Here is a 15,597-nt window from a genome sequence, read left to right on the forward strand (position 1 = left end):
GGTCACATGGTCAGAGGCAGTGATGTAACTCCTCTTACCCCTCCCCTCTCCTCCCACTGCTCATGTCTGTGTGTAATGTATAGTAAAGCATTGCTAGTGTCTGTGCTTTATCTGCTGACATGCTCTCCCTCCTAATACACATGTGTGAGACACAGACATCAGCTACACAAGTACCTGAGATGTTCTGCTATATGTGGCTGCCTGGAGCTGTTGTATCTCTCCTATACACACACAGGCTGCAGGGGGCGCCAGCACCAGGGAGCACATGGAGGAGCCATTACACCATTATACCTAACACCATTATATAGGCTGTCAGTCATGTGTATAGCAGTATCTCATACACAAAGGCCGCAGGGGGCGCCAGCACCAGGAAGCACATGGAGGAGCCATTATACCTCACATCATTATACAGGCTGTCAGTCATGTGTATAGGAGTATCTCATACACACAGGCAGCAGGGGGCGCCGGCACCAGGAAGTACATGGAGGAGCCTTTACACCATTATACCTAACACCATTATACAGGCTGTCAGTCATGTGTATAGCAGTAGCTCATACACAAAGGCCGCAGGGGGCGCCAGCACCAGGAAGCACATGGAGGAGCCATTATACCTCACATCATTATACAGGTTGTCAGTCATGTGTATAGGAGTATGTCATACACACAGACTGCAGGGGGCGCCAGCACCAGGAAGCACATGGAGGAGTCATTACACCATTATACCTCACACCATTATACAGGCTGTCAGTCATGTATATAGGAGTATCTCATACACACAGGCAGCAGGGGGCGCCAGCACCAGGAAGCACATGGAGGAGCCATTACACCATTATACCTCACACCATTATATAGGCTTTCAGTCATGTATATAGGAGTATCTCATAAACACAGGCTGCAGGGGGCGCCAGCACAAGGAAGCTCATGGAGGAGCCGTTACACCATTATACCTCACACCATTATACAGGCTGTCAGTCATGTGTATAGGAGTATCTCATACACACACATGCTGCAGGGGGCGCCAGCACAAGGAAGCACATGGAGCAGCCATTACACCATTATACCTCACACCATTATATAGGCTGTCAGTCATGTGTATAGGAGTATCTCATACACACACAGGCTGCAGGGGGCGCCAACACCAGGAAGCACATGGAGGAGCCATTACACCATTATACCTCACACCATTATACAGACTGTCAGTCAAGCACTGGGGGTGTGGCTGTACCTCCCACTCATGAATATGCTGGACAGCTTGAATATGATAATGACTCATTGGACATTTCACAGGTCATTTGCATACAGCTTTAGGACCTCATTGCTTAAGTTTACAGGCATGTAGAGGGACAATGAAGGGATAGAGGCAATGCTCTCTAATGGCAGTTTATGGAAATATATTTAGTTTAGGCGGTTAATTTGCCTGAAGGGTTCTCTTTAATGTGACTTCCTGTCTGGTCGATGGAGGAGGCCGTGCAGTAGTAACTGTCAGCACTTCCCCATCCCCCCTATGTCACAACCACTCCCATATCTGTGGTAGGACAGGCGTGTCCAAGACATCACCGCCCACCACCAATATGGGAGTGGTTATGCAGAAGAGGGAGTGCATACAGTAATGACTGTGCGGCCTCCTCCATCTACCAGAAGCCTGAAGGATACAGGAACAGGAAGTCCTGAGTCCTGCTGCCTGGGGGTCATGTGACTCACATCTCACAAACGGCTCCTGGTGAACTTTAACAGGATAAGTATAAATCGTTGACCCCATTAGGATTTTAACCTTGTTGACTCTTAATATAAGTGGCCAACCCCTTTGCGTACAACCATATTGGTTGTCACTTTAGTGTCTGATTAATTGGTCATCAAAGGAAACTTAGTCAAAACAAACAAACTTAGTCAAAACATATACAAACAGTGGATAAAGTTGATTGCTGGGGGAGGGGTGGGCATTGGTCAAACCAATATTCGTCAATATTTCAATGGAGGGATTTGGAGAGATCGACAAAGTTTTTTTTTTTTTAAGGTGGACAACAGCCTGTATAAACTCAGCCCTTGCTTACTTTTGTGAGACCCAACCACTTGGACCTGTATATGTGCTGGGGATAGGCCCAATCTTCTGAGAGTCTTAGAGGTCTCTGTGTCTAACCCTTCTATATCGTATATTTTATTTTTCCGTCTGTGACGCTATTTTTCTATACTTCATGCTTTAATTTTTCATAAAATGATGTAACTTTGCAGGGGGGGGAGGACACCTTGAGTAAACCAAAGCTTCTGTATAGTATTTGCCTTCTGTACTATATCATCAGACTATTATTTGCTACTAAGCTGCATATGTTATCCCTTTATACAGAATCCAGTAATATTATCACCTCTACACTTGGGAATTATGTAATGTTTCATCATGAATTACTTTTTCTAGAAATACTGGGATGACAAAGGCACTGATAAACACATAGCAACGTTAGATATACAGTACTGCTCATAGTCTCATACTAAGACCGACGTAGTCCCCTGCTTGGCACCCACTTAGGGCTTTTACTTTTTTGAAGACTGTTCTAGTTGCTTACAGCAGCCAATCAAAATTTAGCTTTTATTTTTATCAGTGTTTCATCAGTTTCCGCACCGTATGGCCACAAAAACAATCAGTGCTTCATCTGTCATCTAGAAAATAGTGGACACCTGGAGTATGATGTCGCCCTTTTGTCCCGGGCACTTGATGGGTCACATCAGTGCATTAGGGAGCATCTGGTCTCCAAATACGGACGTTGCAGAGAAGCCACTTATAGGGAGGTTTTAGCGCAGATGTGACCTGCTCTGAGTTTGGTTGCATTGTGAGCTGAAATCTGAAATTAAAGGCTTTGGGTAGGAACCAAGATTTGTTCTGGAAAACTTACTGAAGTGTGAATACGGGTCGACCGTGATGGTCCGGCAGCAGTTATAAGAATATGTGATTCCAATCCTGTCAGATGAATCGAGGCTTGAAGTTGTACTTGACATAAAATGAGTATTTCTCGCCTAGTCTAAATTCCTTATTAAAAGGAAGTGTGAAGGCAGTGAAGTGGTAGTCTAAAAGTCATGACAACATCTGTAGCCAAGGTAATATACTATGCATAAATCAGCGGTAACATATCTTACCAGAGGAAAATCCCTCCTTACTAAGGTACTGTTCAGCACTGCTGTATAAAGTCACCAATGCTGCTTCTGTGTGAGCGAGAGACACACATATGGACATCCAGCTGCAGATTACAATAAGTTTTCTAACCGGACGCTCAATTATATTTTACTACTGCTGCTGTATAAGGTCCACCTATGCTACTTCTGGAGTGAGTGAGAAAGAAGCAAAGACACTTACATTCAACCACAGCTTATAAAAAGTTTTCTGACTCACTCTAAATGTTATTTACTGCAGTGTTGTTTACTGCAGATGAATAAGGTCAGTAATGTTGCTCCTAGGTGAGTGTGAGACAAATAGAGACACACAGAAAACTTGCTTCTATCTGCAGCTGTCTATCTGTGTGTCTCTATCTGTCTCTCACTCACCTAGGAGTAACATTACTGACCTTATTCATCTGTTGTAAACAACACTGCAGTAAATAACATTTGGGGTGAGATAGCAAACTTTTTATAAGCTGTAATTGACTGTCACCCCAGAAGCAGAATCGGTGACTTTATAAAGCAGTAGTAAAAAAAAATGTAAATAAAATCCGGTGAAATAGAAAACTTACTGCTATTTGCAGCTGGATGTAGATCTATATCACCGTATTTTATTACAAAGGCTTTTTACTACTGCTTTATAAGGTCATCTACAGGCAGTCCCCGGGTTACGTACAAGATCGGGTCTGGAGGTTTGTTCTTAAGTTAAATTAAATTTGTATGTAAGTCGAAACTGTATATTTTATTATTGTAGATCCAGACTAAAAAAAACTTTGGCCCCAGTGACAATTGGATTTTAAACATTTTTTGCTGTAATGGGACCAAGGATTATCAATAAAGCTTCATTACAGACACCTTATAGCTGATTATTGCAGTCTGGGACTATAGTAAAGCATCCAGAAAGCGGTCAGAGGGGTCTGTCTGTAACTATGGGTTGTCTGTAAGTCGAGTGTTCTTAAGTAGGGTACCGCCTGTATACTGCTTTTGTAGTGACTCATCCATTCAACTACAACTTATAAAAAGTTTTCAGTCTCACTCCAAATGTTATTTACTAAAGTGTTTTTAAGTACTTCTCTAAAGTCACCTAGGCTGCTTATAGAGTCTGTGAGAGAGAATCAAAATCGCATACAGGCGGTCCCCGACTTAAAAACACCCGACTTACAGGCGACCCCTAGTTACAAACGGACATCTGGATATTGGTAATTTCTTGTACTTTAGCCTTAGGCTACAATAATCAGCTGTAACAGTTATCACAGGTGTCTGTAATGAAGCTTTATTGTTATTCCTGGTGCTTATGACAATCCAAAAGTTTCAAAATCCAATTGTCACAGAGACCCAAAAAAATTTTGGCTGGCGTTACAATTATAAAATATACAGTTCTGACTTACATACAAATTCAACGTAAGAACCTATCTGTACATAACCCAGGGACTGCCTGTACATACATTTAACTGCAGCTAATAATAAGTTTTCTATATTACCGCAAATGTTATTTACGGCACTGCAGTGCTTTTCAGTACTGTTGTATAAGGTCATCCATTCTGCTTCTGGGTGAGGATGATAGAGTTTGAGAGCAGAATCTTCTCTTTTCTACATTTTTGTAATAATAATAATTCTTTATTTATATAGCGCACACAGATTACGCAGCGCTGCACAAAACATGTCAAATTGGTCCCTGTCCCCATGGGGCTCACAATCTAAACAGAGTGTGGGAGGAAACCGGAGGATCTGAAGGAAACCCACGCAAACACGGAGAGAACATACAAACTCTTTGCAGATGTTGACCTGGGTGGGATTCAAACCCAGGACTCCAGTGCTGCAAGGCAGAAGTGCTACTCACTCAGCCGCCGTGCCGCCCATTGTCTAGATGTATAGATAATCGGTCAGGTGGTGGTATACATAGAGTATATAGAGATACAGCGGTAACAATCACCTATCTGTCCTATCTGCTCTGTGCATTTAGCTTGCAGTAGTATTGAATATAACGTAGGCGCTGTGTGTTCTTTCCCATCCATCCTGTCCTGGCCGGGAACCATTACCATGTGTTGAACATTGAGCAGGATTTGATCATCTCATATACCTGCTATTATTAGGGGCTTATACGGGGTTGAGATTCCACACAAAGAAATCTCTAATAATGATCATTTGCCTGCACACAGTAAATGAGCACAGCAGATTATTCCACGCTCGGAGGGATTACACTTGCATTACATTTATTTTCCTAATTTTTTTGCTGTTGTTATATCTCTTTTATTGCTTACCAGGCAGCGAGCAGACAGCTGGCCGAAGTCCTGCTCCATTCACTGAGCGAGAAGTGCTACTGGAGCCCCTTGAAAAATTCTTTACCAGAACTTTTGGTGAACAAAGGTGAAAGTTCTTTTCCTTATGAGATGCTCAGTCACAAACCACAGATCCATTCTGGAGACAAGTAAGAATTTTTGGGCACCACAGTCTTTTTTTTGTATATGCCGTCAAATCCAAATTATACATATACATAAATATAGTATTATTCCCATCAGGAAATAGAAAATATTGGATACCAGGGTGTCACCCTGGCCCATGATAGCCATGGGTAGTTGCTCTGGCCGTCAGTTTGCTGGATTGGGTGTTCAGTTGTCGATCTGGCAATATGTCTGGGGTGCACAGGCCGAACCCGAATCCTGAACTGAAATGGAAACATTGGGTCTCTCATCTCTACATATCATTGTCCCAGTACGTCTGATATTAGTGTTAATTTTTTTTTTTAGATTTGTCCATACATTCAAAAGATAAAGCCTCCATAAGTGTTATTTGTGTGATTTAGCTCGTACTAATCAAGTGGGAGGTAACCTTTTATTTTCAGACACACCCCCAGAGAAAATGAAAGGTCACTCCTACTTGGCTAGTAGGAAATTATTCATATATACACCTCCGGGAGTCATATACTTTGAGCGGGTGGACAGATTTGCATAAGACTTTGTAGGTGATTTTTTTATAAGTAAATGCTAGAGTTTAAAAACTCCTACAAAGTCTTATGCAAATGAGCCGACAAGGGTAGCTGAGACTCTGAGATGAGTCACTCTTAGAGGCTGAAGGTGCAAAGTCACTTCTGACTCCCCCATTTTGGGTTCTGTAGCATCTTTAACCAGGTTAGCCTAAGTGACTTATATATTTGAAAAATCAATGAACGTAGAAAAACTGGTCATTGGTGGGTCTTGCCCGAAAAAGAAAAAATAGTCCACACTAGTTAGGTATGGAATGATTGGCGAGGCACCCAAGTGGAAAGGCGCTATCAGGCCTCATACTTGGGGGAGAGGACTATAAACTCCTCTATACATTGAGTGGTGGTTATTTGTGTGAGCCACTCGATAGATGGAGGGATGATAGATCTTGAATTCTGAGTGACAACAGATTTATCATTTTAAAGGAAGCGGCAGGTCAGGGATGTCATGTAAACAGACAGTGGCATGTCAAAGATGAATAGCAGGATCCCACCCGCGGAATTGGGGATGATGGTCCTAGTGATACTGTCGATCTTAGAAAATACCAACGAATACAAATTTTGGAAGGAGGGGCAACCTCAGCAGATATAGACTGTAGAAACTACCTAAAATCCGAACACAATGGGGGTAATTTAATAAGGGCCCGAATCGCTATGTTTCGTCTGGTTTCCCAAAAATTACCGATTTGCGCCGAATTGCCCCAGGTTTTTGGCGCACGCGATCGGATTGTGGCGCATCGGCGCCAGCATGCGTGCGACGGAAATCGGGGGCATGCAACGGATTCGGAAAAAACGCCGTATTTTTTTAAAAACATTTTTAGAACAAAAAGTAAATACAAGAGGGTGTCCATGATATAAGTTCATACATCTTTATTAATTAAACCAGTGATTTTCAACCTTTTTTGAGCCGCGGCACACTTTTTATACTTAGAAAATCCTGAGGCACACCAACAACCAAAATAGCACAAAATGACACTAAAACAGTCATAAAAGGCCTCCCTTTACTAATAAAAAGCCCCTAGATGCCTCCCTTTACTAATAAAAAGCCCCTGGCGGCCTCCCTTTACTAATAAAATGCCCCTAGCTGCCTCCCTTTACTAATAAAAAGCCCCTGGCGGCCTCCCTTTACTAATAAAAAGCCCCTAGCTGCCTCCCTTTACTAATAAAAAGCCCCTAGCTGCCTCTCCTTACTAATAAAAAGGCCCTAGCGGCCTCCCTTTACTAATAAAAACCTCTAGAGGCCTCCCTTTACTAATTAAAAGACCCTAGCGGCCTCCCTTTTACAAATTAAAAGCCCCTAGCGGCCTCCCTTTTACAAATTAAAAGCCCCTAGCGGCCTCCCTTTACAAATTAAGAGCCCCTAGCGGCCTCTCTTTACTAGTTAAAAGGCCCTAGAGGCCCCCCTTTACTAATAAAAAGCCCCTAGATGCCTCCCTTTACTAATAAAAAGCCCCTAGCGGCCTCCCTTTACTAATAAAAAGGCCCTAGCTGCCTCCCCTTACTAATAAAAAGGCCCTAGCTGCCTCCCTTTACTAATAAAAACCTCTAGCGGCCTCCCTTTACTAATTAAAAGACCCTAGCGGTCTCCCTTTACAAATTAAGAGCCCGTAGCGGCCTCTCTTTACTAGTTAAAAGGCCCTAGAGCCCCCCCTTTACTAATAAAAAGCCCCTAGCTGCCTCCCTTTACTAACAAAAAGCCCCTAGCTGCCTCCCTTTACTAATAAAAAGCCCCTAGGGGCCTCCCTTTACAAATTAAGAGCCCCTAGCGGCCTCCCTTTACAAATTAAGAGCCCCTAGCGGCCTCCCTTTACAAATTAAGAGCCCCTAGCAGCCTCTCTTTACTAGTTAAAAGGCCCTAGAGGCCCCCTTTACTAATAAAAAAGCCCCTAGATGCCTCCCTTTACTAATAAAAAGCCCCTAGATGCCTCCCTTTACTAATAAAAAGCCCCTAGCGGCCTCCCCTTACTAATAAAAAGGCCCTAGCTGCCTCCCTTTACTAATAAAAACCTCTAGCGGCCTCCCTTTACTAATTAAAAGACCCTAGCGGTCTCCCTTTACTAATTAAGAGCCCCTAGCGGCCTCCGTTTACAAATTAAGAGCCCGTAGCGGCCTCTCTTTACTAGTTAAAAGGCCCTAGAGCCCCCCCCTTTACTAATTAAAAGGCCCTAGAGCCCCCCTTTACTAATTAAAAGGCCCTAGAGACCCCCCCTTTACTAATTAAAAGGCCCTAAAGGCCTCCCTTAACAAATAAAAAGCCCCAGCCTACCTTTACTAATAAAAAAAAGACCCTAGCTGCCTTCCCTATACAAATAATAACCCTATATACTTACCCTTGATGTCTTCTTCCACGTACCTTCACTCCTAATGGCGATCCGCTCACCTTCTGTAGCTCCTGCACCGCGCGCCTCCGGTCACGTGACTTACGCGACCTGACGTCAGGTCGCGTCAGTCACGTGACATGGGCCGCGCGGTACAGGAGCTACAGAAGATGGGCGGATCGCCGACGCGGGGCCTGGAGGTAAGTATGGGCGCGGCGGCAGCTCGATACCGGGGCAGCTTAGCTCGGGGAACTTTCCCCCGCGGCACACTCAACCTTGTGTCGCGGCACACTAGTGTGCCGTGGCACACAGGTTGAAAATCACTGAATTAAACAACTCATTAACATGATTAAAAAGCACTCATGGTGCATAAGACAAAAGACAAAACATTAGTCCCGGCATGTAAGTCAATCAGGTAAAACAGTGGTTAGGTAAAGGATAAAGCATATGTCCAAAGATGAAATCAAATAAATGAATAAATAATGTGAAAATGAATTCATATTCCCATAGTGTAAATCAAGTAATAGTTGTAAGGACAATAAAAAAAATCCATTGTTACCTACATAGTTGGTTGGTCAGAAAAAGCCGGGAGCTAAGGAGGAATCCCCATGCGTTCCGCCTGTGCATGCAGGCTTCCTGAGGGGTAGTGTACAGTCTTACAAGCATTCAAGTGTATTTATAGCGTTCCCTACCTTTGAAGTCCGACACCTATCAAATGTGAATTGCGGTCCACCGCGGCGGCGTGCGCGCCAGCTGCCGGAAGCAGGGGGTCCGCATCATATTTTCTTATTGTAAGATTTTTTTTAAAAAAATGTGTCGCTTGACACGCACTTACCTGCACCCAGCAATGGACGGTGAACTCCGACGGACTTCAGCGCAGCAGCGACACCTGCTGGACATCAGGCGCACTACCTTAGTGAATCGCCGGAAAACCCGAATCCGCGTCGGAGAACCCGCCGCTGGATCGTGAATGGACCGGGTAAGTAAATCTGCCCCAATAAGTGTCAGGGACAGAGGGTACTCACAGATTTCCCCAGGAAAGCGGAGCAGAAAGGTGGGGATTTAGAAGCTAGAAGAGCCTTATTATGTTACTGTATTAAAGATCAGTATTTCATTTTTAAAATTGCATCAGGTGCGAGGTTCCATGTTCTACAGAATCAGAGATACAGACAGTTACAGAAAAAGGTGGGAACTGGATCTTTACCTGTAGCACACATTCCCAACTATGTATTTAACTGTCTGTATCTCAGGTTCTGTATTTCACAGAACCACACACCTGATGTGATCTGAAAGTTGTGATTCTTATCTTTAATATGATACAGAATCATGGTACTGTAGAACTGAAGATAGAGGCATCTGAATTGATGCTCCTTTTTCTGCTTCTTAAGGTGACTCTTTTTGGGCAAAAAGTGACTCTTCTCATTTGCAAATGACATTGGTGGAAATATTTTTTTTTAATTAGTAAATGGGTGACATTTAACATAATAGAGAGAATTCTAGAAAGGAAATTTGCTGGTCGTCAAGTGGGGTAAAAGACCATAAAAGTGATATGCAAGTTAGCTGTGCTTGTCACTCCAAGGTAACTACCTGCTAAGTTCTTTTTCTCCCTGGATGGTATCTTATATCATGAAGCCACTTGCCCCCCCCCCCCCGTGCTAATAATTAGGACATTCACCCCCAACCATAGTACAGGCTCTTATCACCAGTGTTGGGTATGTGGTGCCTGGGTATTAGGTGGCACATGAATCTTGCATGGCTTGTTCTCTGTTACTGCTCTGTCAATGTACGAGTTGTGTAACTTCAGTGTATAATTCTGTGTTTTTTTTATAGCCTGTACTGCCCGCAGGACAACATTGAGGAGGCTCTTCTGCTTCTTCTGATCAGCGAATCTATGGTAAGCAATCACCCGCCTCACCGGTATCACTATCATGTTATGCACCAGCTTCATCTTAGTGGATCTATAGCAGATACATGCTTTATATAAAATGTGGGGTATAACGCTGGCCATATACAGAATAATAATAATAATAATATTCTTTATTTATATAGCGCCATCAAATTCCGTAGCGCTTTACAAATCATAGGGGACATATACAACTATATTACATTACAAAGAACAAACAGTCATATGGAACAATAGGAGTGAGGGCCCTGCTCACAAGAGCTTACAGTCTATGAGGATGAAGGGGGTGACACAAGAGGTTGTATAATGGTCCAGCCATTCTTTATAAGGGAACAATATAAAATAATTTAATAAATAATTTACTAAACAACGATGTTGCTGCTTGAACCAGCCATCAGCCGCCATCTTATTTACAGGGTCCTAGGTGAAAAAGACTGCAGAGAAGCCTGGAGCTTGGTATATATCTGCTGTTTGCCAGATAACAGATGGGAGGAGGACATAGGATGGATTAGTAAAGGGAGAGTTGACATTTCAAGCAGTTAGTGAGTGTGATAGGCTTGCCTAAAGAGATGGGTTTTAAGAACACGTTTGAAGCTTTGGAGGGTGGGTATTAGTCTCAGAGTCTGGGGAAGGACATTCCAGAGAATTGGTGCAACTCGGGAGAAGTCCTGGAGACGTGCATGGGAGGTTCGAATTAAGGTAGAGATTAATCTAATGTCACTGGCAGATCGGAGAGTACGGGAAGGGCGATAGACTGAGATGAGAGAAGAGAGATAGGGAGGTGCAGCATTATTCAGAGCTTTGTGGATGAGGGTTATTATTTTAAAGTGAATATGGAAGGAGACAGGTAGCCAGTGCAGTGATTGGCACAAACTGGAGAAGATATCTGTCAGCCAAATCTACCAGTTATACATGTACATAGGGGTACTATATATGTTGGGAAAGATAAGAATTGGGCGCTTTCTCTTTTCAGAACACATGCATGCTCGGCCGAGTTATGTTATGTGTTTGTTCAGCTGATTGCTATCTCATGTGCATGAGTGGCATAAAGGGAAACTATAACCTAATGTTACCCTTCTAGCCCCTTCAGGTAGGGTATGAAATGTCCTTTGTAGAATTCCCACTTTTACATAAAATCTTATTTGTTTAACTATGAAAAAAAATCTCACATGAAAATGAGCTGTGAAGAGTCATATTTGCCTGAGAAGAGTCAAGTTTTGATGCTGCAGGGGCAGTGTCACTTCAGACGCCCCTATCTTTTGTTATCTAGAATACCTAGAAACATGCAGCTGGTGTCATATTAAAGACAAGAATTTTAGCTTTAAGATGGCATCAGAATTGTGGTTCTATGATCTACAGAATCAGAGATTTTTATAGATAACATAAAAGAGGGAATTCTAGAAAGGACATTTCACACCAGACGTGGGCAAACTAGTAGTGGTAGTTCGGTAGGTTAAAACCTGGAGACAGAGGGGCACATTTACTAAGGGTCCGCACGGCGCATTTTCTTTGGGTTTCCTCACCATTTCCGATTTGTGCCGCATTTAAGTGGGGTTTTTGGCAAATGCGATCGGATTTTGTCGCAATGCATGTGACACAAATCGGGGGGGCGTGGCCAGCGGACAACCCGACTGATTCGGACTGAGCGCGGACAGACACTGGGAAGAAGAAGGTGACCTCCGGCGGACCTCATGATCTTGAAGAATCGCGCCGAACTTCATCCTCGTTGGAGAACGCAACTCGGGGATCGTGACAGGACCGGGTAAGTAAATCTGCCCCAGAGTTTTTTTAAGTGGGAGATGATGACAACAAAACTATATTCCGGTGAACTATATCCCTACACTGAAAAGACCTACCTCTGCTAGGCATAATTCAGATCAGGTAGATCCTTGGCCCCATATAATATAATAATACATACAATAAAACATATAATAATACATAATATATTCAGTCTTGGTGCATGTTACATGTTACCAGCTCAGTGATGTAGTGCTATTCTCTAAGCAGCAATATGCCACTTTGAAGTCTGTGACATGAGCAGGATTCACACAATATGGCACAGGGAGTAGATTGTCAGCACTTTCCCCAGTGCACACAAGCTCCTGCTAGCGAAATTGTCACCTTGGAGATATATTTATAAGCACATATGTCTGCCATACTGAAATATTGCTTTTAGCAGTGTTCGAGTCTCTTCTTCTGTGACCGGTAATAGACTACCAAATGTCTCTATCGTGGCGTGTCGCACGGAAAAGAGAATGAAAATTCTATAAGGTTGAATTCCAATGTATTTAATTAGCCACACAATAATCAGGAATTCCAATAAAGGGATATACAGTGGGGCACATTTACTAAGAATGTGGGAAACTGCACTAAAAGTGCTCTGTCTGTGTATAATACTCGGTGCGCCGGATTCATCAAGAAAGTGCGCCAGAAATCAGGAATATGTCGCTTCGCTGCACTGGCCCAGCAAAGTTTACCAACTTTTTTGTGGTGCACCTTTAACACAGGGGCGTGCAACAGACTTTGCATGTTAAATCAGGTGCACGGTCGGACTAAGTGACTTAACGCCCCCTAATTTGTGTCGCTTGTCACGTGCAACACATATGTGGTGCGGACATAATACCTGTCCAAGCAGTTTACACCTGCAAAGTCTGACAGAAAACTGGCGCAAAGCACTTAGTAAATGTGCCCCAATTGTTTTATACCTAGTGCAGCACATAAAGGATATCATATCAGGTACGATATTGCGATTCTCTCTTGGTAATGTTCTGGAACCATGTACTTCACTCCCTGTTAATGCTTTGGATATGCTATCAAATACAATGAGAGAACAGAAAGCATTTGCCTACCTAATAATAACTACAGAGTAATTTGTCCGAGAAGCAGCAGTGGTTGTCTGTGTTTTGCTAAATTGTTAGAAACACTCATTTAAGCTGTGCTGAAAAATCCCTAACTCGGCTTATACTTCAGTCTATGAAAAAAAACCCTTTGTACTCACCTTTACGACGCCCCCTGCAGGTTCTCTTCTGTCTTCACACTTCCTGCTCCGTCTTTGGGTCCTCGCATGGCGCCATCGCATATACCGTGACGTCGGCTGTTTGCCGACATCATAGTGTGCACGTCGCCATCACCACACACTATGATGACAGCAAGCGGCTGATGTCATGGTATATGTGACGGTTTGGGGTTTTTTTTTAGGCTGGGCATAGGAGGCTGCTGGCTATATACAAGGGGGCAGGCACTGGCTATATACAAGGGGGCAGGCACTGACTATATACAAGGGGGCAGGGCCTGGCTATATACTGGAGAGGCTGGGTCCAGTACATTTCCCACCCTCGGCTTATACTCGAGTATATACGGTAATAAGAATCCAGTTTAAAGGCTATGCACCCCTTTGACATTGTTTTTATGTAACTACCTATTGTGTATATAAAGAGAGTTCATTCCTTTTACGCATAGAGATGTATTCAAAATGTCCTAAACTTTGTGCTAGACTATTTGCATGAATGGCAACACAAAGCAGAGCATCCTCAATAAATTCTGTGTGAGTAAGATTCAGACGGTCTACACCTTCTCTCCCCTCATGCAGGAGCATCTGCTACAAACATAAGAAGCCTAGAAGCTCAGTCATGCACCTTCCTTCATGTCTCACAGCAGACAGTTCAGCCACGCTCCTCCCCTCACATCTTACAATAGACAGCTACGCCACACCCCACCCCTCACATCTCACAGCAGACAGCTCAACCACTATATAATGTAATAATCAACACAAATAGAAGAGGATTCGATGGATTAAGGAGCACCAACACTGCTGGATGGTTTCCAGATTAAACAAATAATTTTTATTTGCCTATTTTTTTTCTTATTACATGGGATCGTTTGCTGTCGGTCTGTAATTGGCGCTAGCGATGGTAGTTGTAGTAATTGTGGCTGTATATAGTGTTAATGCTTCAAAGGAGATGAATGTTTTCACTTTAATTAGAGGTCATAGGCCTCATGCACATGATCTCGGATGGTCAGAGAAGGGGGGAGGTGAACGCTCCTCACCCTTCCCCTCTCCATAGGAAGCTGATTGGGTGCGCCGTAAATCCGGCCAGAAATAGGACCTTATTTTCTGCTGCATTGCTGCCTGCCTCAGTCACGGTGCGGCAATACACTGAGATTTATCAAAAGTGCCTGAGGCAAAACTGTTCTAGTTCTCCTTGAAAACCAATCAGAGCTCAGCTTTAATTTTATAAACAGCTGTGGGAAAATGAAAACTAAGCTCTGATTGGTTACCATGTTCAACTAGAACACTTCTGCTGTTAGACATTTCTGATAAATGTTTTTTTGCATGTTTTTACATAATTTTTTAGCAAATGACAAACATGTGAAAATAATACACTTTTTTTGTTATGTTATAAATTTGTACGTGGTCAATCCATCCCCTTTCCTCGGTACAAATGCAGGGGGTGCATGTACTTCTGCAGCCTGTCAGCTCTGTCTTCCTGTAGCTCATTCTCCATTCTGCCTTTAGCTGACAGAAGAGGGGACAACTTCAAACTGCTATATCTTCTGAGATGTGGCACCTAGAAACAGAGTTCTTTTGTCATTTTAAAGAGGAGATTGTCCAATTTAATGTTAAATTACAGATTTGTAGTTGTCACAGAACTAGAGATATCCACTGTTAATTTTACAGTTTGGAACAGGGAGCTGTAAATAACGGTGGAGATCTCCGGTTCTCTGACACCTAGAAACACAATCTTGGTGCAGTTTTTAAAGGGGAGATTCTGCAGATACACAGCCAAGCTCTTATTTCAACAAGCTAATTTGGTATTAAAAGAACACTTCAAGCAAAACTGATATCCAGTTTAAGGCCTTTGGGGAAGGTGCCTGATACAAAGATCCAAAGAAATTTCTGTGGATGATCTCTTGAATAAAAGGGTTGGCCTAACATTAAAGAAGACCTATCAGGTCGATTTGGGACCCTACACCAATACAGGTCCTTAAGGGCAGTGGGTGGAGAAAAAGCAAAAAAACTAACTTACTAATTAATACTCGCCTAGATGTGAGTCTGATAAGGCACAACGGACTCACATCTCAAGACCCCCACGTTGCCTCCTCTCGTGGTGAAAACCAGAAACCTGTGGGTGGTTTTAGTGTCCCAAATTGCCCTGACAGGTTCCCTTTATGGGGACATGATTGGAACTTTTCTGTTTATAGGAATGCATGTTTTTGTATCTTTTTGGTCAGAAATTGTGTTCCATTTGTCC

At 43.1% G+C, this 15,597-nt stretch overlaps 1 protein-coding gene across 4 annotated transcripts in view; it reads left to right on the forward strand.

Moving 5' to 3' along the window:
- The window catches only part of TTC7A (tetratricopeptide repeat domain 7A), a 265,076-nt gene that overhangs the window by 58,020 nt on the left and 191,459 nt on the right, over positions 1-15,597 (forward strand). For all 4 annotated transcript variants that reach the window (XM_072140303.1, XM_072140306.1, XM_072140304.1 and 1 more), the window contains exons 7-8: positions 5,409-5,572; positions 10,273-10,336. In XM_072140303.1, the coding sequence (XP_071996404.1) occupies positions 5,409-5,572; positions 10,273-10,336 (228 nt within the window). The remainder of the gene's footprint in view (positions 1-5,408; positions 5,573-10,272; positions 10,337-15,597) is intronic.

Source organism: Engystomops pustulosus, chromosome 3 (assembly GCF_040894005.1).
Source record: "Engystomops pustulosus chromosome 3, aEngPut4.maternal, whole genome shotgun sequence".
In the NCBI taxonomy this organism is placed as follows: Eukaryota; Metazoa; Chordata; class Amphibia; order Anura; family Leptodactylidae; genus Engystomops; species Engystomops pustulosus.